Source organism: Penicillium taxi (assembly GCF_028828555.1).
Source record: "Penicillium taxi strain IBT 34144 chromosome Unknown utg000005l_segment0_segment0, whole genome shotgun sequence".
NCBI lineage: Eukaryota > Fungi > Ascomycota > Eurotiomycetes > Eurotiales > Aspergillaceae > Penicillium > Penicillium taxi.
Window position 1 is genome coordinate 4,874,239 of NW_026643207.1, and position 23,576 is coordinate 4,897,814.

The 23,576-nt window shown below is 44.8% G+C and overlaps 8 protein-coding genes across 8 annotated transcripts; 6 read left to right on the top strand and 2 right to left on the bottom strand.

The window, feature by feature from the left end:
- Nucleotides 1-982: 982 nt before the first annotated feature.
- On the top strand, nucleotides 983-2,761 carry N7495_009085 (uncharacterized protein; the record flags this gene model as incomplete). The annotated part of the gene is made up of 1 exon (XM_057211736.1): nucleotides 983-2,761. The coding sequence occupies one exon, from the start codon at nucleotides 983-985 to the stop codon at nucleotides 2,759-2,761; it is 1,779 nt and encodes a 592-aa protein (XP_057061279.1).
- Nucleotides 2,762-5,681: 2,920 nt separating this feature from the next.
- Nucleotides 5,682-7,103, top strand: N7495_009086 (uncharacterized protein; the record flags this gene model as incomplete). The annotated part of the gene is made up of 1 exon (XM_057211737.1): nucleotides 5,682-7,103. The coding sequence occupies one exon, from the start codon at nucleotides 5,682-5,684 to the stop codon at nucleotides 7,101-7,103; it is 1,422 nt and encodes a 473-aa protein (XP_057061280.1).
- Nucleotides 7,104-9,053: 1,950 nt separating this feature from the next.
- Nucleotides 9,054-11,365, top strand: N7495_009087 (putative MFS transporter; the record flags this gene model as incomplete). Its single annotated transcript, XM_057211738.1, has 3 exons — nucleotides 9,054-9,261; nucleotides 9,332-11,128; nucleotides 11,178-11,365. The coding sequence occupies 3 exons, from the start codon at nucleotides 9,054-9,056 to the stop codon at nucleotides 11,363-11,365; spliced, it is 2,193 nt and encodes a 730-aa protein (XP_057061281.1).
- A 167-nt stretch (nucleotides 11,366-11,532) lies between these two features.
- On the bottom strand, nucleotides 11,533-12,341 carry N7495_009088 (alpha/beta hydrolase; the record flags this gene model as incomplete). Its single annotated transcript, XM_057211739.1, has 2 exons — nucleotides 11,533-11,871; nucleotides 11,925-12,341. 2 exons carry the CDS (start codon nucleotides 12,339-12,341, stop codon nucleotides 11,533-11,535), a joined length of 756 nt encoding a protein of 251 aa, XP_057061282.1.
- A 1,349-nt stretch (nucleotides 12,342-13,690) lies between these two features.
- On the top strand, nucleotides 13,691-14,933 carry N7495_009089 (uncharacterized protein; the record flags this gene model as incomplete). The annotated part of the gene is made up of 5 exons (XM_057211740.1): nucleotides 13,691-13,852; nucleotides 13,906-13,942; nucleotides 13,992-14,059; nucleotides 14,122-14,495; nucleotides 14,543-14,933. 5 exons carry the CDS (start codon nucleotides 13,691-13,693, stop codon nucleotides 14,931-14,933), a joined length of 1,032 nt encoding a protein of 343 aa, XP_057061283.1.
- A 1,546-nt stretch (nucleotides 14,934-16,479) lies between these two features.
- N7495_009090 (gluconeogenesis factor YvcK family protein) lies at nucleotides 16,480-18,081 on the top strand (the record flags this gene model as incomplete). Its single annotated transcript, XM_057211741.1, has 2 exons — nucleotides 16,480-16,675; nucleotides 16,733-18,081. 2 exons carry the CDS (start codon nucleotides 16,480-16,482, stop codon nucleotides 18,079-18,081), a joined length of 1,545 nt encoding a protein of 514 aa, XP_057061284.1.
- A 1,388-nt stretch (nucleotides 18,082-19,469) lies between these two features.
- N7495_009091 (type-X family DNA polymerase) lies at nucleotides 19,470-21,371 on the bottom strand (the record flags this gene model as incomplete). The annotated part of the gene is made up of 1 exon (XM_057211742.1): nucleotides 19,470-21,371. One exon carries the CDS (start codon nucleotides 21,369-21,371, stop codon nucleotides 19,470-19,472), a length of 1,902 nt encoding a protein of 633 aa, XP_057061285.1.
- A 773-nt stretch (nucleotides 21,372-22,144) lies between these two features.
- Nucleotides 22,145-23,199, top strand: N7495_009092 (uncharacterized protein; the record flags this gene model as incomplete). Its single annotated transcript, XM_057211743.1, has 2 exons — nucleotides 22,145-22,244; nucleotides 22,787-23,199. 2 exons carry the CDS (start codon nucleotides 22,145-22,147, stop codon nucleotides 23,197-23,199), a joined length of 513 nt encoding a protein of 170 aa, XP_057061286.1.
- Nucleotides 23,200-23,576: the final 377 nt, after the last annotated feature.

The following is a 23,576-nucleotide window of genomic DNA, read 5'->3' on the forward strand; positions in this document are numbered from 1 at the left end:
CAAGTGGAGGCGGGGAATACAGGTCGCACTACAGAACATGTGGCCTCTCTATCTAAATACCCGAATACTCATATATGTATATGTTGTTAACCTACAATGCTTATCAGATATAGACGCAGCTATGACACTTCGAACGGTAAATATGATATACGAGTTATGCTTATCTTTCTTTCACCGTAATCAAAGGTCATGTATTGTAAAATAGGCTTCCGTGTGTAAATTACTGGAAAATACTAATAAGGTCTGATTACCGCCGAGATCCCGTGACTAATAGCTTTTTGAAAAAATTTCTGGTTGACAGGGTGGGTCACGGGCAACGGGCCGGGGATGCCTTGCTCAATGTGGGTCTAAGGTCAGTAATTCACCAGGATACATGCAAACGATCCATTATAATGATACAGTTTTGGTGCCATACAAAAATCCAGATTGCTTTGACAATAGAAAATGCACTTCCGGTGCGGTGTCACTTCAGCCCTGGTCTCTGAGATGGTGCACTCTCGATTTGTAACGAGGGGGAGAAAAAGGGTTGGAGAGGTATTCATCATAAAGGCGATAACTTGGCCAAAGAGGATGTCAGTAAGAGTTTTGTGACCCTTCTAGCTCTAAATAATCCAGGTGGCTTTCGTTAATTTCTCAAGACTTTGAATCATACTCTCCAAGCAGACTCTTTTTCAGAATCTTAAGACTGATCCTTCGTCTTGAGGTGAATGTTTAATGTTTGCGGTCTCTTTCTACTCCGATGAGACGCGCCTTAACATGGCCAGTCCGTCATTACGATATTAAAATGACTAGTATGGAGGGGTAGTTCGTAATAGAAAGATCAGATGTTCATCTGTGGAGTCCAAGCTTTAGAGGGGTAATAATAAATCCGGAACAAATAAAGCGGATCTTCCCACCATCTTATCAGATCAAACGGTACCACCTTATTTGTACTTTTTATGGTCCGAAGTCTCATATTTTGTACCATATGCCATAATCTGACATGACGCCTGCATCTGATTCCGATCATGAGAGTGGTCCCAATCCCTTTATCCATCCACGAACCTCCACCGACATCCCTGAAAATGAGAATCAGCCCCTTCTCGGACAACCTACTTTTGGCGCGAAATCCTCAGGAGTGGCTCGCATCGAAGCTGTCAACTCTACCTTGACACCATGGGATAGAACTATGATGTTTATCGGAGTTTTCATGGTGGGGTACGCGTACGGACTCGACAGTCAAGTGCGCTCAACATATCAATCCTATGCCACTTCTAGCTTCGGCGAACATTCCCTCCTTGCAACCATCAACGTGATCCGCAGTGTGATCGCCGCCGCCGCCCAGCCCGCCGCTGCTAGGGTGGCCGATGTGTTTGGCCGATTTGAGTTGGTGGCAGTTTCTATGATGTTATATCTCATAGGCACAACGATAGAAAGTACTGCCACCAACATCCAAGTCTTTTCACTTGGCACAGTAACTTACCAACTTGGATTTACGGGTATCGTCCTCTTGGTAGAGATCATTGTGGCAGACATAACCTCAATGCGATCGCGTGTCCTGTTTAGCTATCTGCCAGCCACCCCATTTATCATCAATACCTGGATCAGCGGAAACATCACTTCCATGGTTCTGGAGAGGACATCATGGCGGTGGGGAATCGGCATGTGGTGCTTCATATACTCTTTTTGCTCCATACCTCTCCTCTTGATATTGTACACCACCAGCCGTCGAGCTCAGAAGAACGGTTCCCTCAACAAATTCCCTAGCCCTTTTCTATCTCTCGGAACACGCCAGCTGGCTACTACTCTATTTCACCAACTGGATGTCGTTGGAATGATCCTTTTGACTATGATATTTGGTTTCATACTAGCACCGCTCACCATTGCAGGAGGAGCACAGTCTCAATGGCGTTCGCCTCATATTTACTTGCCTCTATTGCTAGGAATCAAATGTATCCCGGTCTTTATTTTCTGGGAGACTAAATGTGCAAAACACCCCCTGGCTCCGTTCCACCTGCTGAAAGATCGAGGGGTTTGGAGCGCCCTTCTGATTCGATGTCTTCTCAACTTTTCGTGGTACCTGCAGGCAGACTACCTGTACACAGTCTTGATTGTCGCTTTTGACTTTTCTGTTGCGACTGCCACACGAATTTTGTCTTTTTACTCTTTCTTCGGGTTGATCAGTGGTCTTGTCACTGGCATTATTATCTATAAAGTGAGACGATTGAAATACTTCATTGTGGCTGGGACCTGTCTTTTCATGGTAGCATATGGTCTGGTCATCTACTTCCGAGGTGGTGCGTCTGAAAATTCAAAAGCGGGTGTCATTGCGGCTCAGATCCTTCTTGGCGTCGCCGGAGGTTTCTTCGCATACCCGACCCAGGCATCCGTCCAAGCCGCGACGAAACACGAAAATATGGCAGTTTTGACAGGAATTTATCTGGGGTCGTATAATATTGGAAGTGCCCTTGGTACTTGTGCCTCAGGCACAATTTGGACACAAACTCTTTACAAATCTCTCAAAGAAAGTCTTTCTTTCCAGTCCAATTCTACTCTTGCACGTGCAGTCTACGACTCGCCATTTGAGGTTATTCCATCATACCCCATTGGAACTCCGGAGAGAGACGCAATTATCCACAGTTACCGCCATGTACAGCAAATCCTTTGCATAGCTGGAATTTGCATTGCCGCACCAATGATTGTACTAGCGTTTGTTTTAAGAAACCCAAGACTTTCTGAAGAGCAGAGCCAACAGGAGGCAGAAAGAGATGGAGATTTATAATAGATCCATTGTTAGCGCATCTTTATCAATGTATGGTGATAGATAGATTGATAAAATGTGAAAAATGTAGGAATACAATATTAGATACGCATCGACGTATCCATTTCTATTAGATTATTGGTAGGACTTTAGTAGTTTGCCTCTCCTTCCAACCTCATTCACATCAAAATTATCTCGAAATCTCGAAGATCATCAATTCCGAGACTCATCTTGATTGGACAACCCCACTCCGAGTACAGGTGGATCGAGTCCTTATTTATGCCATCCAAAATTAGCTTACCAGCGATGCTAGCACATCCTTCTGTGGCGTTTAAAATGAGACAATTCTCTTCACCCAAGCCCACCAACGGCTTCCTCTGAGCTTGGACTTCTGTTCTCCACTCAGGAGCTACATCTGCTTTAGACCAGGTCAAAATTTCAAAATATCTACCGCGCCCCGTGCAAAGTGGTATGTCAACCGATCCAGGGGTTCCTCTAGAATATTCATGGAGATCAAAAATCACTTATACAACCTTATGCGCCCGAGGTCTCGGCAGTTTCACATATATTCTTTGAGGATTCTTAATTTTCAGCCTAGTAAACTTCCAAGAGTGGCAATTACCACTTTGTTGAAAATTCTGACGTGTGTGAATATTTGGATATAATCAACAATATCTAGAGTGCATGATCGAAGGAATGGCTGCAGATGATGGTGGTCTGAGACACTCTTGAAGAGGACGCAGGATTCATGTCTTCCGTGTGGAACAAAAGTATTATTGCGGTAGAAGTGGTCTACCTACCTAGGAAGCATAATTTTTACGTTATCCATGTATATCCATGGATGAGCTGCTTTTGCCTATGACTTGTAGTAGATAAATCCCGAGGTCTGTTGAAGCTTCCTCATCGGGATATTGCCTATTATAGATCATTATTCAGACACGACTTTCACACATTACTTGAGCAAATATAATTGACAGAGGTTCCAGTATCACTGCAGTGAGAACTTTCACCATACCGAATTCGATACTCTTGGAAAGATTGAATTTCGAAACTTCGTTAAATGCTGGATTTTAGAAAACCTGTGACCTCAATGACAGAAGACTACATGATCAATAGAAGCATTAGAGTTAAGTTCCCAGTTTTTGTCTAGCCAATTAAGATATGAGTACTGTAATTCTATCTATCGTACCATCGTCAGTCTTGCAAGTAAGTTGCTCTATGTTTCAAGTCTCAAATACAATAGAGTACAGATCTTCAATCCGAAAATTAGCGAATGTCATCGAGAGCCTTACTATTAAATTGGGCGCCCTCCTATACAATACTGAACATGTTTACTTTGTACTTTAGGCTATATAGGTAGTCAGTCGTTTCTTTAAGCTATCAATAACCCTCACATGTAAGATCAGCTATAATCTACAGTGCACTGACACCAATAATTTCATTTGCTCACTGCAGATCATAGTAAGCCAGCATTTGAATGACACATTTTACCGCAGCTAGCGCTGATAAATAAGAGAGTTTGTAGATAAGAGCTGGAACTTTGAGGGCTAAGGCGCAATATTTTGCATTGCGGAGTACTTATGTGTCAAATAAAGACCCTTGGAAACCGTATAGTATCATACCTACGGTAGCAACTATTATCTAAGTAGGGAGATCACCTGGGCACTACCCTGTCCTCAGTACAAGGCTACCTAGGAGCGTATCGCAGAAGACCCACTTACGTCAATACGCCAAGACTGGAGTTGTGAGTTACCGCAGTTGTTGGAAAGGAGTTATCAATAATCCTTCCGAAGTGCCGGCTAGCCTAAATAGGTAGTTAACTAATACTAAGTACTGTGTAAATATAGAGGTCAAAAAATCTTCAACTTGGATTTATGCTGTTCAGGTGCTCTTCAAGACTTTACACCAAGGCTATCAAGCCTATGTAAATTACTTTATCTGCTGGCGGCCAAAGATTGAAGATTCTACTTGATTTCACCTAGGTATGATATACCAAAAGCATTCCTGAGATTGGATCTACATGATTGCTCTCAAAAAGGATGAAAGTATAGATAGGCACAAAACCAATGATGAGAGATTCTAGAAGTGGCAAGCAACTCATAATGCACGGATGTTGCTGTATATTACAACTGGGTATACAGAAAAAGGCCCCCAATTGATAAATCGCATTAGCGGTGGATCACCTCTCAATCTGTAATTTTCACTACAATAAAGAAGTGGAAACATTCTAGAACTAGCCCCCAAAGTATGCTAAAATGTAACCGCGCAACTTACCTTACCTGCAGATGTGATTGCCGCGCCCTACGCCCGGCGATCAATGCGAGTCCTATCTACTCCGTAAGCTTTTCTCTATCACGCCATGAGATGTCGATCCTGGGTGTAGTATCTCCTGTACCCACTCAGAAGCTGAGCCTTGGATCTCTTTTTATAGATTCTTCACACTAAAATTAAACTAGCATCGGCCCACGCCTCTAACTGGACAGCCATGGCGTTGTATGCCTTTGTTTATATTTTTTTTTCCTATTCTAAATAACACCTGTCAGCCTCAAAAAGTATCCGTTCACTCCCACAGGTGAAACCTTGGAATTGAGACCCCCTGTCAGCTGCAGTGGACCTCCAAGGCTTGAACATTCGTAGGATGAATCCTTCGATCTATGTCGATTGTCTAAACCCTCCAATTGGCTGCTTTAATCCATCCGCAGGATTAATCTTCATACTTCATCCACCATACCCGTTTGGTTAACGAGATGACCGTAAATTTGTAATTTTGTTCCAAAGCCGAGCAGGATTGAGCCCGGCCATGCGTTCCGTTCCTGTTGATATAATTGACTTGGCTTCCGGCGTCTACTTCTTACTCCTTCGAGCCAAATACAAAGTACGGCCTTTCCTGCGCTTCTCAACCCGTTTCAAGAAAGCGTAGGTTTCTTAGCGACCAAACGAAATGTATTCCACCAAAGCATATTCCCTCCTATCCTTCATTCTATGCCTCACTTTCCTATGTGCTCTAGTCGCCGCAGCTCCTACCGACCTCGACATCCGTCCTCCTGGTGATCTAAAAGTTACCAGTCGCCGAGATGCCCATTCCCTCATGCCACGAGGTTCGCACTCTATCCAGATGATTGCTGCCCCCTTGATCGCCATGGCATCCCTGACTCTTTCGACATGCCGATACCTACACATCGCATCATGCTACGTAGTCTGGAGCTTGACTATCGCAACAGCCGCTGCCTACTCCGGTTATTCGCTCTATGATATCATCAAGAGAGATTTCATTCGAGCAACCCTCGAGATGAGCCAGCTTTCAAACTCGGTGCATGTTAGTAACAGAGAGGTTGTGGATCTGGATCGAAAGTATGATGTCCAGAAGAGTAAAGATTCGTACGAGGCATTGGAAAATGTTATCAAGAATCGGAGACGATCGTGGCAGGATAAGTGGAAGATCCGCTTCGCTCACTACAAGGAACTCGCAAATGTTAACACTAAGGCCGACGCCGACGCCGACACCTTGAGTACCAAGGACCCTGAGCTTGTCAGACTTGTTACAAAAGCCGCCGATGCGATGTCAAATGCTATAAGAGCCGAGAATTCTTACATGAAGGCTGAGGACGATTCCGTAACTCTGGAAGAATTCCTGGATGGTGAAGATGGTACATTGTCCACTGCTGAGCTACGCGAGGTGGAAAAAACGGCCGAAACTGCAGTCACTGACCTTCGGAAATACCTGACGTGGGTTGTCTCTACCACCGAGAACCATCTGGGAGCAATGAACGAAATGGCTTTTGGAAACAAGGACTACAACCCCAGTCTGTCGACCCGGTCAATTGAGTATGGTGTTCCTCGTATGGTCGAAGAGAGAAACGAAAACTGCGATAACCAACTTTGCCATCGAATGTGGCTCTCGGTGGATCTGCCTGGTCAAGGCAAGAAGCGCAATGTCCCCGCCAATTCTCTCATCCACAACATCTATTCCACCCCAGTGGACTACGAATTCAAGGACAACACCCTGAAGCGACGTGATCTGCTTGTGGAAGAGACGGACATCGAGTGCGAAGAGGAGACAACTGTTAAGGTCGACGGCAAACCAGTGCTTTTCCGCCTGGCTACGATGCCCGGTAACTATTACGATCTCGAGGTCGTGAACTACATGAACAAAACGCAGATACCCGAGTTCCAGAAGTCACTCATGAGTGGAAACATGACTAACTGGGGAACTGGGGAGTGGATGTGTGTGAACGCTGAAACAGACAATGTCTCTTCCATTCGTGGTGTTGCGATCTTCACGGAAGACGAGGAGAAACTTCACCAGGATGTGACACCGATGTTCCAGGAGTGCGTGAGTCGCATTGACTCCGCGAGTACTTGAGCCTTCACTTCACACATTCAGAAGAGAGTCGTCTGGTGCAGATCTTCATCGGCCATGAGAGGATTGGTCTAACTTTGGATTGATTCAGGTTCTAGAACCTTGAAAGCTATGAGAATTTACGTCGCAATGATAATGATGGGTAGAGAGCATTCTGCTCGGTTACATCTGCCCAGGATTTGCTCTGATTGATGTTATCCTGTTATTTTCTCAATAAAATTCAAACCTCGAAGATAAACCCCTATTAAGCCCGGAACTTCAAACATCAGTATGTCCTATTCTTTAAAGATATCAATACCCACTGTCGACAGGAATGCCTGTAGTGTGATATGAACTAAACCCCGGAGCCGTTGAGTAGATAAATAGCCATTGAACTCAAGTATCATTTAGTTTCGCCCAAGATGCAAATCATCCCCAGGATCCTACGGGTCTTATCGCGCATACCACCTTCTTAAAGACGTGCTGGGTATTAAGGCTCTGAATCTGGGAGGATCTACCGACACTAGCCTGCTTCCGGGAAATGGGTCTGTTTAATGCAACAGGCTAGCTAGAGGCAAGGATGAAGCCAAGTAAGTGAAAACCACAGGATCTTTCCGTGATCTTGGAGGAGTTGGTGGCTATCGAGTAACATTGAAGGGAACCGATTATGGCGAGCAAAAAGCTTAGCATGCTGAAATAGGAACTAAGGCGTCATTGAGAAAAGTATCTAGCCGTTCTGGGATTTACATGCATCAACTAGTTAAGTCAATTTGAGAAAGACACGCAAAATGAGTAATATGCCTTGATGCAACTTCATATTAACTCAATATTTTCCAGCCTGGAGCTATGGAGAAATAGTAGACGTTTTGCTTTGATGTCCTTTCAAAATTGTCTGTGGCAATCTCTTTCCTTACCAACCTAGAGGACCCCGTGGACTCTGACGACATTAAAACCTAATATCTACCTATTTGCTTATTTAGTAGTTATGATACTTAAGGGCCGTATGATCCCACGGCTATAATAGTATGCAGCTTTACTTTCCTTGGTGATATTCACTACCCCCTTACCACCCTAGATTTCAGTCCGCGGCTTCACTTTCTAGCCCCAACTCAATCATCCATTTTCCTCCGAGCTGTTCAGCGCGTTCGGGGCCGGACTCCGTGGATTTTTAATCAAAGCCACGGACCATCATGGACACCCCGCTTGTGAGCCCAACGCTGGATCCGCCGAACTTTTTCCGGAAAAGTTTGAACTAGTAGAGTTTAAGCTTGACGAGTGATTGACAGCAGAGCAGCCAGCTAACAAGGTTGAAGAAGACAACTCAGTGAAAGTCATAAGGTGAAGGAAACGAGAGGGGTAAGGGTAGGTCGAATCGTGTATATATCAGTACGGAGTAGAATTAGGCGTAGTGTTTTAGCTCAAACATTGGGGGCGAATTGTGGGGCATTCCGTGTTTCATTCCTGATCATTGGAAAGTTTGAACAAGGACTGTTGAAAATCGGAACATCATGTCCGATTCTGGGATGATGCAGGAGTGTCCGAGGTCCACGGGTATACGTCGTATTATTATCGTGATTTGAGATAAGCGGTGCTAAAGCAAGTTTGTATACTTGGTGGGTACTTGTTCAAAGTAACAATGACTGTGACTGGAGAAGTTGCGGAGAAGTCCCTCCCTGTCACCGCCTCGAGCTCACATGCTTCAAAATTGTGATCAACTTCCCTCGTGATAACGTATGGACTGAGTCAGCCTGGGAAAGTCTATTTAACGACTTGATTAGTTCTTATATATACTCTTCCCCTTTCTTGACATCCCCAAGCCATGTCTGGCATCCCCACTGCTTGGTGTTTACCGGAAACGGTGATCGCATGAGCTACTTCACGATAAGGATTAGTGTGAGAATGTGTCTCAAGGAATGGGAATACATTGCTAATTTTTAATTTAATTACAGTACTCCTTCATCCATCCTATAATACATGGCTTCACACGACTTCACGCCTAACGAAAACATGGACTCATCGAAGGACACACCCTCCATGGAGGAAACAATAGACGCGGCAAGTGTCCCATGGTGGAGAAGAATGTTAGGGCGAAAGCCAGAGACTGTAGAGGAAAACAATGATTCGTATCGGTCGAAGGCGACCCTTGGAATTCTCAGCGATAAATATACAGACGAAGTACCTGGTATGTTTTGCGTCGCTCTTGCTACTGCTGCTCTCTACGGTTGGGTTGGTGGTTAATGTTTGCGATATAGGAACGGTGCTTCTGCTCTCAGCCGAACGCAATGAGCCTCTTGGTATGAGGCATCAACCCCAGCGCACGTCAAGCTCCTCACTTCCTACCAGCAACCCACCCTCTCGTTCCTCTTCCCGCACCAGACAACCACAGAAGAAGCGCACGGCGGATGGGCAAATTGTACTTGAGCCCCAACCAGATGACTCTGTGAATGATCCTCTGAACTGGCCTGTGTGGCAGAGAGATGCGGCACTAGTCTCCCTGGGCTTCTATTGCTTGATGGGAGGCGGTATGACCCCTATTCTGGCCGCTGGATTCAACAGTGTTTCTAAAACATACGATGTCTCCGTCCAGAGGGTGGCATTCACGACTGGATTTTACATGCTGGGCTTGGGCTTAGGGTCGGTGGTCATGTCACCGACTGCTATCCTATTCGGAAAACGTCCCGTCTACCTACTGGGAGCGATTCTGTTTGTCATCTCGGGCATCTGGTGTGCTCTTTCCCCGAATTATGCTTCCCTGGTGATTGCGCGTATCTTCCAAGGTGTTGCGGTGAGCCCGGTCGAGTGTCTGCCGTCTGCTACTATCGCCGAAATCTACTTTTTGCATGAACGGGCCTACCGTGTGGGCATTTACACGCTACTGCTGCTGGGCGGTAAGAATATTATCCCTTTGATAAGTGCAGCTATCATTGGGAGCTTAGGCTGGCGCTGGGTCTTCTGGATTGTTGCGATAATCGTCGGCTTTTGCTTGGTTCTGCTGTTTTTCTTCGTCCCTGAGACATTCTGGGATCGAACTCCTCGTCCTCGTCGCAAACGTCCCACCGCTCACCGTACTGTTTCCGATCTTGTTCATAGTGGTCTGCGCGGACGTCCGCACGTTCAGATTCCAGAGGTGTCTGTTGGATCGAGCAATGAGGCGGTCACTCCTGGCACCCCGAGGAAGTCTAAGCATGCGCATTTTGGATTTGCAGTCGAAGACACAGAGAACGAGAAGCAACCGTCACAAGATGAAGCAGATCAAATAACAGCTGATGCACAAAGCCCCGGTGAAATTCCCCCGCCACTTACCCCAATCGCCGAAACGACGGTCGAAAAAGGAGACAATACGTCAACACAGGCTCATTTGGCTCCCAAGAGCTCGATTGATCTGGAGGCCGGCTTCTCTTCTAGACGCAGCGAGTCGGTTGAGCCCAATCCTTCAATCATGTCAACTACCTTGCACTACACTAATCGTCTTCGCGACCAACCCAAAGTCCCCTATCTCCAGTTACTCAGGGTATGGAATGGGCGGATCACGCATGACAGTTGGATTAAGATTGCAATCCGGCCTTTTATCCTGTTCGCTTATCCTTCCGTTCTATGGTCAACTGTTATGTACACGCTGTCAGTTGGCTGGCTGATCGTGATTTCCGAGTCCGTCTCGACCATTTACGAGTCAAAAGAGAAGTATGGATTCACCGCCCTCCAAACCGGATTGATCTATATCTCACCCTTTGTCGGCGGTTTGCTTGGCACGGCAGTGGCAGGTAAGGTCTCGGATGTAGTGGTGCGATACCTGACAAGACGTAACGGCGGTGTTTACGAACCTGAATTCCGCCTTGTCATGGCAATTCCCATCGCTCTTTCGACTGTAATTGGATTGATGGGCTTTGGATGGAGTGCGGAGCAGATGGATGCGTGGATCGTTCCAACAGTATTCTTTGGTCTGATCTCCTTTGGTTGTTGTTTGGGTAGTACTACCGCTATTACATTTTGTGTGGATAGCTACCGCCAGTATGCCGGAGAGGCCCTGGTGACGCTGAACTTCAGCAAGAGTAGGCTTTCCACCCCTCTATTATGCAATCATCTTCTAACATCCTTCAGACGTTCTACATGGCTTGATCTGGTCGCTTTTCATCGTCGACTGGCTTGATGCAGACGGCTCTCGCACTGTTTTTCTTTCTATCGGTGGCATTCAGCTCTTCTTTCTATTCCTGACTATCCCTATGTACATTTACGGCAAGCGGGCTCGCATGTGGACAGTGCGCAAGCGGTTGATGGAGCGTTTCTGATCTGATAGAACTCGACCGGATACTTTACGATAGACATGAGCGTTTTTTGTTTTTACTTCTCAATAGAGCCTAGGCTTTTCACGGAGCTGGCTCACGCCAATATCAATGTATATTCTTCTGCGCATAGATACATTCCGATGTACATCTCGTTCCTTGAAATCCATGATTTAAATATTCTCCTGAGCATGCTTCTCTGCCTGTTCAAGTCCCTCAACCACCTTCTCCGGCACACTGAAAAATGGGGAGTGGGATGACTCGATGTGGAAAGTACCAGGGTTCTTGAGAATCGCCGCAAATGCCTCTTGGAAGGGAAGGGGAAGCGCAGCGTCCTGATCACAGAAGATGAAGAAAGACGGGATGTCGTGCCATGACTCGTAAGTGATGGGCTCGAGGAAGCAACGTCTAGGCTGGGGTAATAGCTTAGAAATAGCCGATTGTTGTTCCTCAGCTGTCATATCGTGATAGAAGATGGCCTCCTGCTGTGAAGAGTAGATGTAGCCATCATCCTAACACCACAATTAGCATCTATTTTTCTTCTCAAGTGATTGATTATACGAACGTTGGGTAGCATCCAAGGAAGCCAGTTTCCACCAAGTAGGTCAAGATTGACCTGTCCTTTCTGTGTAACAAAAGCAGACAGCCAAACTACACTAATCACACCACCGGACAAACCATTCTTCGACCGTTCAGCCCAGCCAAGGCCCTCAGCAGCACCAGAGCTAACAGAACCTCCATAAGAGTGTCCGACAATGATGACCTTGCGTCCCTTGGCCACTAAGTCATAGATGATACCGCGAGTATAGCCAATATCGGCGTAGAGACCAGTCTTGATATCAGTCGATCCAACGGACGGAGTGGCGACAGCCACAGATTCAAAGCCGCGCTTTTGCAAGAGATCACGGACGACATCAAAGCCATCAGCTGTGTGCCATGCACCAGGCACTAAGACGAAAATGGGTTTCTCATTGATGGACATATTGAATTTGAAACGGCTGTGATGAATTGCTGAATGACGAAAGTACTGATTTATGAATCTGTATAGCAAAAAAGGGGGCGTTTAATTCTCTTTGAAAAGGGGTAGCTGACATACAAATTACTGTATAATTCTATTGGAGTGTATGAACGGCAAAAACCGTGAGCAACGTGTTTTTCCCAATAAGGTAGTAGTTAAATTGTAGACCCGCTTTATACTCCACTATCAATTATATGAACGCCGGGTTGGTTCGGTTAGCCGTGAACTGGATGTGAATCCTATCCTATTAGAATCTAGTATTAGTTAGCGTTTATGTAGAACTAAGCTCGATTTTAACTACACGGCACTACACCACGGTAGGTATCCCCTGAACGGTATACACACTCCGATGGAACAAATAACGAACAACTGAAAGTACTGAAGAATTGAACCCTCGGACTTATTAAAAAACACTAACCAACACTCTGGAATACTGAAAACAAATTGACTGGTAGAACTCATGGACTCTAGAACGTTAAAGAGGTAATGTCAGTAGGAATTTACTTTCCGCTCAAGTGGATCGTGTGGGGGTGACGTCGGTAAAGGATTTAAACTTACGACAGGGCATACTGGAATAATATTCCATAATTGGATTTGCTTCTCCTTGCCCCTGAAAAGTTGGATACCTATGGTTTGATATTCCCCACGGTTGTTAATGGAGCATGGAGTACCCGAGAGATCCGTAGATAGCCCTAAGTAGACTTGTTGTACTTGGCAGTATGTAAGTTCAGCCCTAAGGGGCTTGAACGCACAGATTCTGCAAAACTAAGATCTACTAGTGTTATATAATCTCTAATTGTTGACAATTTATGCGCCGAACTAACTCAACTTCACCTGAAACAAGCTAGAAAAATTCGTTATCGCCCCACCATACCTAGGCATCTCTGTCGAAAACAAATGTACGTGAAGAGGGACAGAGCCGCCTTATTTTCTGTTCTACTGTATAACTTTAAATCTTCACAACGAAGTTATGATGAACAAGTTCTCCTCTCACATCGCCTCAAATCTTTCTTTCTGTCATTTGACGGCTTGTCAGTAAAATGAATGGAGAATGTGGCTGCTTACCGCTTTAGCTTTTCTCCACCAACATACTAGTATAGGAAAAGCTTGCTACGGAAGATCATCCAAAAAAAGGAACCAAGGAGGCTTCTAATTAGGGTTTTCTCGAAATCCTTCACATAGGGGTTGTGGGTACCCTTAGACGAAAGACTTAAGATGCGGGAGACAAATTTATGAAGGTTCCGACTCTTCGCTTTCTTTCCCCTCGACCCCAGATTTGTTTAGAGCTGATTGATCTGTGCTCTGAGAACAAAATGACGACTGCGCTAGACCATTCGAGTAAGCAGGCAGAATATCGAGCGTTGACTATTTCTATGACTGTTCTGGGAACAGTCTTTGTTCTTTTGCGATTTGCTGCTCGGTGGAGGAAGAGATTGAGTCTTGGAGCAGATGACTACCTCATGATATTAGCCACAGTGAGTTTAGACATGAATTGAGAATTTGAAGGTGGCTGATCTGACCACTTTAGGTATTTCTATACGGAACCATGTGTCTGAATCTAGCAAGTAAATATTGCCTTGATCTAGTCTCTGCTGTCACATCTAACGTAATTAGTGATCCACTATGGTATGGGTCTACATGCCAACACTTTACCAGCGAAAAATTTAGTGATAGTCGCCAAGGTGAGAATAGGTCCCCAGAATTAGCCTTATAACATGACAATTATGATACTGATATTGCGCAGCTGCTCATGGCCTTTGAATGTGCCTATTGCACATGTGCCGGCATCATCAAAATCTCCATTCTCCTTATGTATGGCCGCATTTTCCCAACGCGATACTTTAGAGTTTCAGCCTACATCCTAGGCTCCATCGTGATAGCCTGGGTTATTGCGATCGTCTGCGTGAGCGTATTCCAATGCAGGCCGATTTCGAAAGCATGGAACAACGATCTCCCTGGTACATGCATCAACCTGAAGGACTCCTTCATTGGCAATGCGGTACCGAATATCGTCACAGATATCCTAATTCTCGCTCTGCCGGTTCAAATTGTCTGGGGTCTCTATGCCACAGTTCTACATCGATTATCGGTTATTTCCATATTTCTTCTGGGCAGTTTGTAAGTTTTCTCCGGTTTTGGACATCGAAAAATACTGACATACGTAGCGTTGTCTTCACAAGCGCCTACCGATTCTCAACGCTATTCCAGTTTCAAACTACTGACATGACCTGGACGCTCTCCAAAGCCTGTACCTGGTGTCTGGTAGAATGTTCCAGCGGTATAATCTCTGCATGTTTACCTACCCTTCGCCCACTGGTCTCGATGATCTCAAACAAATTCTCAAGTGGGATGGGTTCACAACGCACACGGACGACCGAGTTGAAGGGATCCATGAATAATAATATATCATTGCGACCAGCAAATGAGTTGTTGTCGAAGCAGAAGATTCAAGCGGGGTGTTCTCAGGCTGATGATTCGTCTGGGGATGAAGTTCCGTTAAATACCATTCGGGTACAGCATGATATGACATGGCAGGAGTCACATTATGCAGCTTGAAACGAAAACGTATATTCATAGTAGTAATTTTAGTTTAGGAAATTAATGATCATGTTTGTGGTTTGTAGTTTTCTCCTGACTAGACAGTCTCGACCTGCCTAAGTGCATCATCGGCTCACTCTCTTCAATTTTTTGTGAATATTAATTTATCCATGCATGTTGACTTTCTCGAGTAGTTTTTATCTCCTGGAAGGAACCATAAAAGGGCGGCATACACATGATGAAATTGTACTTATTATTGGGAAACCTCTCAGCTGAGAAAAAAGATATACTTGCAGAAGTTTCCATGATCGTGATTCTGTTATCGCCGTGCTAGGCCGGAACTCGCAGCTCCAGATGTCAGGAGTATATTTTTATACAAGCTCGAGAACTCAAGTCTTGGTCAATGACTGATCAATTCCACCTTTAAGCTTCAAATGTTGCAACAATCTTGTAAATTTTCATGTTTTTAGTCATTTGACTAGGTATTTTTGAGTGACCAATTATAATATGAAGGATTGTGTTGGTACACTGGTGGGTATAGCAAGGTTGGTGAGAGGCTAACGCCCACTTCTAACACCTATTACAGGTAAAGCTTTACGCCCCTATAATATCTTTGTGTCTTCTTGAAGTGGTTGTAAAATCTGGTTTTTCATTCATGGTGAGGACTAGCTATTTATCCTACAAGTTGCTCTTCTGTCTGAGACGAATGTGTTCCATCGTCTAAGACAGAATAGTCGGTAAAGACGGGACATCACAGTTATATGTATACTTTTCAGGGTTGTCGTTTGCGATGTACTTTGAACAGGGATTCGTGATGTGTCGTTTGTTCGATATCCCAACAGATTGAATGAGATTCCAAGTTCTCTGGAATCTCATGACATAAGCAAATTACACCTCAGGCGGACATGAACTGTCAAATGGCCAGTCCTATTTTAGTCTAGTGTTCTTTATTAGTCAGCTTCCGTACGCTCTTTACTGCAGTAAGATTCACTACTGCGAATACACACACATATTTGAGATTGTGAAGTCTTCTGATTGGTCCTTATAATCCCACTTCCTCGCCCAAGTTGACATGAACTGATGGTCACATGACTAGAGTAAATGAAAATATCTGTGAAGTGATAATTACCATGCTTGCGTTTTAATCATATCCATTGAAAGGACAAGTGAATAGTTAGATTCATGTATTTCGAAATTATTCATTGCAATAGGTTGGGCAGTTCAAGCATTTCTTCCAGGTAGCCCCAGACTTAATTAACCATTAGGACTGCTATCGCCACTTTTGGTATTCCATATTGCTAGAGGTAGTATCACAATATAAGATTATATTCAGCTTTTATCCAGGTGATAATATTAATAAAATAATAGACGGTATTGATTTCTATACGCCGTGGCTTCACTCTTCGTAAGATACCATATCAGAAGAGTTGCGGCATTCGTGGCGTTTCCAAACTTCGTCATTGCCCCTTCTGACGGACCCAACATCCTAGCCTTTTAGCCCTGAAGTGACAGGTTAATAGCCTGGTACATACTCTGAAGTTACCACCCTGATATAAATTTAATAATGACCGACACGCCAAACAAAGGTATCGTGGTCGTCTCAGGGGGAAGTGCGGCGAATAACCTAGTCGACGTGTTCCACTCTATTCGCGAGAGCAAAAATTGCCCTCTCAGCTACATTATTCCCATCAGCGACAATGGTGGTTCATCATCAGAATTGATTCGCATATTTGGAGGTCCTGGAATCGGCGATGTTCGAAGTGCGTAAATAAAATCACTAGAACTTCAGTGTGGGACCTGACTAACACTTTGCCTAGGTAGGTTGGTTCGCCTGATTCCTGACTTGCCTGTGAACCCAGAACGTATGGCTATCAAAGCCCTTTTCAATCATCGGTTGGCTGCTGAAGGGCCGGCTGCATCGCTGGAGTGGCTTTCCATTGTTGATGGCACCTCGACCCTATGGCGGTCTATCACGCCGGCCAAAAAGGAACTGATACGTTCCTTTTTTAATTCTCTTAACCTGGAGATTCTCAAACGAGCACGGCCACCCTCATCTACTTACGACTTTACTTCTGCAAGTGTGGGCAACTTGTTCTTGACAGGTGCGCGATTGTTCAGTGGTAGTTTTGAAAGCGCTATTTACTTGCTAGGCAGTATCTGTGGTGTTCAGTCAGACATTATTCGAGTGATCCCCGCAATCAACTCTAATTTCTCTCACCACATTTCTGCTACTCTCGCTGATGGGACGGTCATTGTTGGCCAGAACAGCATCTCACATCCGAGCGAGGTATCAGGGGGTCTGCTTCACGACCACAGACCGGATTGTGCCAGCTTGCCACTCGCTGATGGTGATGACTTTGAAGATACTGACTCTAGCGTTTCTGATACGGTATCTTACGAAGAAGATCATCTTCCAGGCTCGCTGGCCACGCTCCGCAACAAGAATATATTATTTAACAAGGCCAAGAATGAGGACCTGCCTTGTCGGATCAGTCGTATCTGGTATATCAACCCGTACGGTGAAGAGATCCGACCATCTGCCAACCCGCGTGTACTAGAGGCGCTCGACGACGCACAGGCAATCATATATAGCATCGGCTCCCTGTACACGTCCATCATTCCAGCAATCATTCTCCGTGGAGTGGGGAAAAGCATAGTGAAGAGTCCAGCCCGCTACAAGATTCTCATCTTAAATGGTTCGCTTGATCGTGAGACTGGTCCCCCGACGGCGCCATTCTCGGCATCTGACTTTGTTGAGGCGATTGCGAACGCTGGAGAGGAGAGTCGCGGAAGACGTCCGAAATTTTCACCCCAACACCCCACCGAGCTGCCTTCTTCCCCTGAAACTATCAGGCCCTTTGATCCAATCCCGTATACTTCCTATGTGACTCATATACTGCATCTGGATGGTCCGGGTACACCATATGTGGATCGAGACCGGCTGGCAGAAATGGGAATTGGGACTCTTCGCCTTTATGGACGCAAAATCACTGTTATAGATGATGATAAGGAAATTGTTGTCGGCATGCAATATGATCCTAAAGCTCTAGTCCAGGCTTTAGAAGTAGTACTAGGGAAGAAGGGCGATGCAATTGTACGAGATGTTGGCAGTGGTCTAGGACGAAGAAATACACTAGAGCCGACCAAACGAGAAAAGAAACCATAGGTTGTGAATTATATTGAATCAGTACAGCCAAATTGAAATATATCTGATCATCAAAAGTTCTTTCCTAGGGCGAGTTGAATTACAGCTCATGCGCCTTCTTCGTATACATAGATATTTACGTCTCACTAGAAAGTGATAGCTAGGTATTAATACAGTCACTACGGTACTACGCCTGAGCATTTTCTGACATTAACTATTCTATTTTTCATCTTACTTCACCCATATAGTCACTTTCAGCCCACTTCAAAATTTAACCTTGCACTTGCCTGCTATTTCAGCCGCCAGCATTATTCCTTCATCTCTTCTCTAATTTTGCCTCAGCTATTCTTCCTCTCTCTCCTCAGCTGACTTCTTTACCTAGGTACCATTTAAACTCAGGCCAATATTCTCCCCCAATTATCTCTTCCTCCCCCTCCCCACTTATCCTTTTCCATGCTACGAAGGCACTCTCCGGACTTTAATATATGCAATATCTCAGCCGATTCTGTAATCAAGTTGATTCAACTTTCATAGTCTCCCTTGTTCTTTACATATGCTTTGACCAGTGAGTATGTAGAGACCCGCCCAGATCCTATTTCCTCCCCATCAGGGTTGGGGTATGATTTTCGTTTCTCACAAAATACTGCACTATTGACTAAGATCGCACCTAGGTAGGTTGGAATTGTTTCTCGAGGAAGGAAGAGGTCCTCATACTCCCCAGACTAGCTGACTAGTAAATATTCCAACCTATGAAACCTGCTCAGATATTAGCACGAACTATGCCCAAATGAGCCATGGAACCGCTACTCGGCAGAATTATTGTGAAGGTAGGCGGTAGGATATAAGCCGGGAAGTCGGGACTACTCCGTGCTACAAGCAATATTGCTTAAAGACACTCCCCTGTTATTTATGCTGAAAGTCTAGAGATGTAAGCTTATTTATTTCTGACCTATCATATCAAATGGTTCCATAACTCAGTTGGTTAGAGTGTGGTGCTAATAGGACGTATTCAATTGTGCTACGCCAAAGTCGAGGGTTCGACCCCCTCTGGGACCAAATTTTTTTGGCCTTTCTTCATTCTTTTCGTATCTACCAGAGCTTCTCGGGAATAACCACAAATACAGTGCGTACATATTGTGCATAGATACCTTTTTTGTATTTAATATCAAGTAACATAAATCCAGTATCCCCATCAATTTTCAAAAAAAAAAAAAAATTCTTTTCATTTGATTCATTTATCCATTATAGTAAAGCGTCACAGTCGACAAGGCCATCATTGGGATTGATGCGGAGCCCACGGGCTCTATAGGTAGCGTAAGATTACTACCTTGCCTGTAATGCCGCGGAAACAAATATTTAAAATAAATCCAAGGATAACGATAGAAACTCATTAATATCTATTTATGCGATCATCGTGTACAACGTTCCTCAGGAGGTCTCCATCCAATTCCAATCCGCTCCATGACCATTCTCTCTCTTTCCTCCCAGGTCTGACCACCTTTTTCAAGATCAATAATCTCACCTACGGCACTTCGACTTTGCACTCCCGTTGAGTCAAACTTCCAATCATGTACCTTCTTCGCATATCTTCTCAGGTCTCGCTGGAAAGTTGTATCGCCAGTCCAACCAAGTACCGCACATCCAATAGTCTGCCAAGGTGATATAATAATGTCAACGCGGCGGTGAATGTTCCGGTTTCTTCTGCTACTACAATCTTCATTCTCCGTGGAACCAGAATACTCAAACTGTGGATCTTGCCAGACGACTAGTGCTTTGTCAAGCGTATCGAAGTGTGATTCTGTATCTTTGCCTCGGAATGGTAGAGTGTGCTTCTCGTGCTGAGAGGATGCCAAATGAACAGAGAGAGTGTGTGTGATGTAAAGGTCTTTCTCTAGACTAGCCACAAGGTCGAAGATGAGATTGCGCGTTACTGCGTCATCCCGGTGAGTGAGCAATATATCCACATCGCCACCGCTCTGCTTGCCACGTCGGTAGCCACCTACTATAATGCAGTCAATGTTAGTCGCTTCGGGCCTCACCCGATTCACATGACGCTGTACAACAGCTGCGATGGCTTCCGACTGGGCGCGTGGAATTCCCTCTTGGAACTCGTCGTAGAACTTCACTCCTATCTGCTGCACACGCGAGAGAGAGGGCCAGCCATGCTCGATTACATCGTTGAGATCCCGCCATCCTCGATTGTAGAAATCGCGCGCCGTCTTGGCCCCAACGCCCCATATTTGGTAGAACGAGTTAATGACGTGTAGTTCAGGATCGTTTTCCAATGCGGCTGCAGCAGTAATGCCGTTATCCTCATGTTGGAATTCTGCAAAAAGGTTTGCTATCTTTGAGTCGCAGCCTGGGAGGGAGGCTATTTCTCTCGGTCGCTTGATGACACATGGGTATGCAGCCAATGCCGCGATGGATGTACTGTAAGCTCGTACACCAATCTCGTCGAGTGTGAGTTCTCGAATGCGTCGGACTTTGACCAGCTGCGATATGAATTCGCTATTTGGTGCATCTAAATAACTTGATCGCATACATGAAAGGATGACTTGGTTTCTCACCCAATATGGCTTTAGTGGTATTGCTTCGTCGTCGTTCTCGGACGTTGTTTCTCTGTAGAGGGTCGGCCGTGGTTTTCTAGTTTCCCCCGGTAGATTTTTGGGGTGTCGTACACGCCGCTTATTTGAGCCTAGGACCACTTGTGCGCCATCATCTTTGGCACGCTGTATGATCTGGTTGGAGGAATTATTCTGTAATTTTGGCACGTCGATAGGACAAACAGTCTTTCGTCCTATATATACCACAAATTCGTCATAAGGCAACCTCTTCCCGTCTTTGATAGAGAGATCCAGCCATTCCAATTTCAAAAGACTGAGAATACCGGCTCTGTCTGCTGTTGAAATCTCGTCTTCTTCATACTCGGTACTGAGATCAATTATTTCAATTCCTTGGAGAGCATTCACAGTACTGTGTCCTGTCCTTTGGCGCTTCGCCGGTCGTTCACAGTTTGTCTTAATTATTTTGACAGCAGATGGTGAAGCATCCTCCGTCCAGATCCCGCGTGAGCGTAGCTCCAATGCCGCACGTTTTTTGTGTGTAATTTTCCCAAGAATGAGACCTGCCTCGTTAATGTCGTAGGTCAAATTACCCCCATGACATACGAGACGGCTTTCTGCTTCATGCAGCTGATCCAAGGACAAATGAGTCGGAAGGATAAATATAGGAGGTTGGTCAGAGAAGACTGCCTCCATTGCAGCATTGGTTTCAGTTGGAGAAGAACTGATGTAATGGTGATTCAGCATCATTTGCATATGATTTCAGCATAGACTCGCTGGCTTGTGTTGTAATGAGATGGCATGTTCAGCCATGGACTCTGATTCTGAAGTGGCTTAGCCTATGAGTCGCTTTTTCTATAGGTATTTCTGAGATTGGGAGATATGTCCATAAAATATTGACACATCCAACAAAATCTCAGATCCAATGGATTCAATGTCGGTTGAAGGTGCATTCCTGGTTTACAATGCATTTATAAGATGGGAGGAAGGGTTCGGATTTTGATGCGAGTTGAAGGTCGAGCTTGACATCCTTACATCCAGTACATAATAGGCACTTGATATAGAGACCTCGGGAATTCTAAGTAAGTGGAAATGTATCCCAAGGACGATCTAGTAATGATGCAAAATGAGTCTAGGAGGCTGTCCGTGCCGTTCATTGGCTGACGTCATTTATTTTTCTGCCTGAGGCTACAACGCCGTAATACGAGTAGTCAGCATCAAGCTAATCCATATTTGGATAAAGCTTTACATTATGGCCAATGAATATGCGAGTTATAAAAGCACTTTTGGCCTAGTACTGTCAGTTTAAAAAAGAAATCATTTTGAATTTTACGACATTATAATGTGATGAATTAGCTTATATCTAACGATGCTTTTTAGGATGGTCATGAGGAATAGCTTGAGATATTTGAGGCAGCACCTGCTGCTGTAAGGTCATCCACTTTTTGAAGAAGATTTGAGTTTGAATCTTTTTTTTGTATTGTTTTTTCGCAGAGTTCTTTTGGCGATCTATTTCGTAGATCATGATATACTGTGTAAGTATCCACATTGGCTCTTTCTGGTGCCGAGGGGATGCTTCAAGTAGTCGATGGAAAGTTCTCGAACACTCGGTGTCAGAGGAAGGTTTTGAAGCATCTTCGACTTGACGGGTATTGGTCTCTACAGCTGGATGGATTGGTGAATGATTTCATTTACCCTAGCACTAGGCAGATATAGCAAAGCGCACTAGCATCGATCAATACTTAAGATTCGATTCTAGGCTTAGCGGACACTCGTTTAAGGTTCTTACGTTAGTGATCAGTACCCTGGTTGGAGCTTTATACATTAAAAATGCTTCAAGTCTATGGCTAGGAGCCTTATGCTCTCGGGTGAGATTACTTTTAATGACTCCGAACAATACTCTGAATAATCTCTAATAGTATATAGTGTCCTGGATGAGCACCTTGACGTTATCAACTTACTGAGGATGTTTAAAGATAAGCAAAGAGACATAATTTTTTGCCTTCTTTGATAGGGATGACCTTACCCAGAATAACGAAGTCGATATCTTTAGTCAAGATGCCATCCCCACACCTTCTCTAGATTTCTTAAATCTCTCAGACCTAGGGATCTCCTTTAAAGACGCGTTCGATCTCGAAAAATCAACGAAGAGAATTGCTCAGCAGGCTCCGTGGTGGACGCCCCGTCAAAAGCCTGGATACCAAGCTGTCAATTACAGCCACCTGGTCGGCGAGGTTGTCAGGAGAGTCAGTGGGAGATCTCTCAAAATTTCCTCGCGGATGAGCTCACCGGCCCGTTAGATGTCGATTTCCGATTCGGGGTGCAGGAGAGCTGGGATCGTACGGCAGATATTATACCGCCGCCTCAGCAGTATGGACAAGTAGAGTCTCGCCGCCAAAGCCTTACGGGCTCCAGCAGAATACTCCAAAAACCTACTTTCAGGAAGGCTCAAGCTATCAGGGTCAATTGGTTCGCAACAGCACATGGTCTTGCCCGTATCGGCTCGCTGGTGTCGACGCAGGGTACTGTCGACGGTAAGCGGCTTGTCTCGCACGAATCCGTCGAGAAGATAATTTAGGAATAGGTACAGGGAGTTGATTTAATTACTGGCCAGTCTCTTCGATATTGATTCGGCGTTGGACTGCCTGTTCCAATCCTGTCTTCTTTCTCGAAATTGATCAAGTATCAACCCTAAGACTTCCAAGGTTTGAATTCACGTCAAATGTTCCGTCTATTTTTCGTGATCTATATAAATGGAATAGTGTTGCCTATTCAATAATTTGGACTAACTTAGGTTTGTTACCAGCATTTGATAGCATAGACCGCTGAGTGTTGGAGAAAAGAGATCAGATTAGGTTTACTTCTTGATTTACGAGGCAATTCCTAGATAAGGTATGCATGAACTATCATAATGGATGATGATGTACTACGTAATTTTTTAGATGTGGCAGGAGC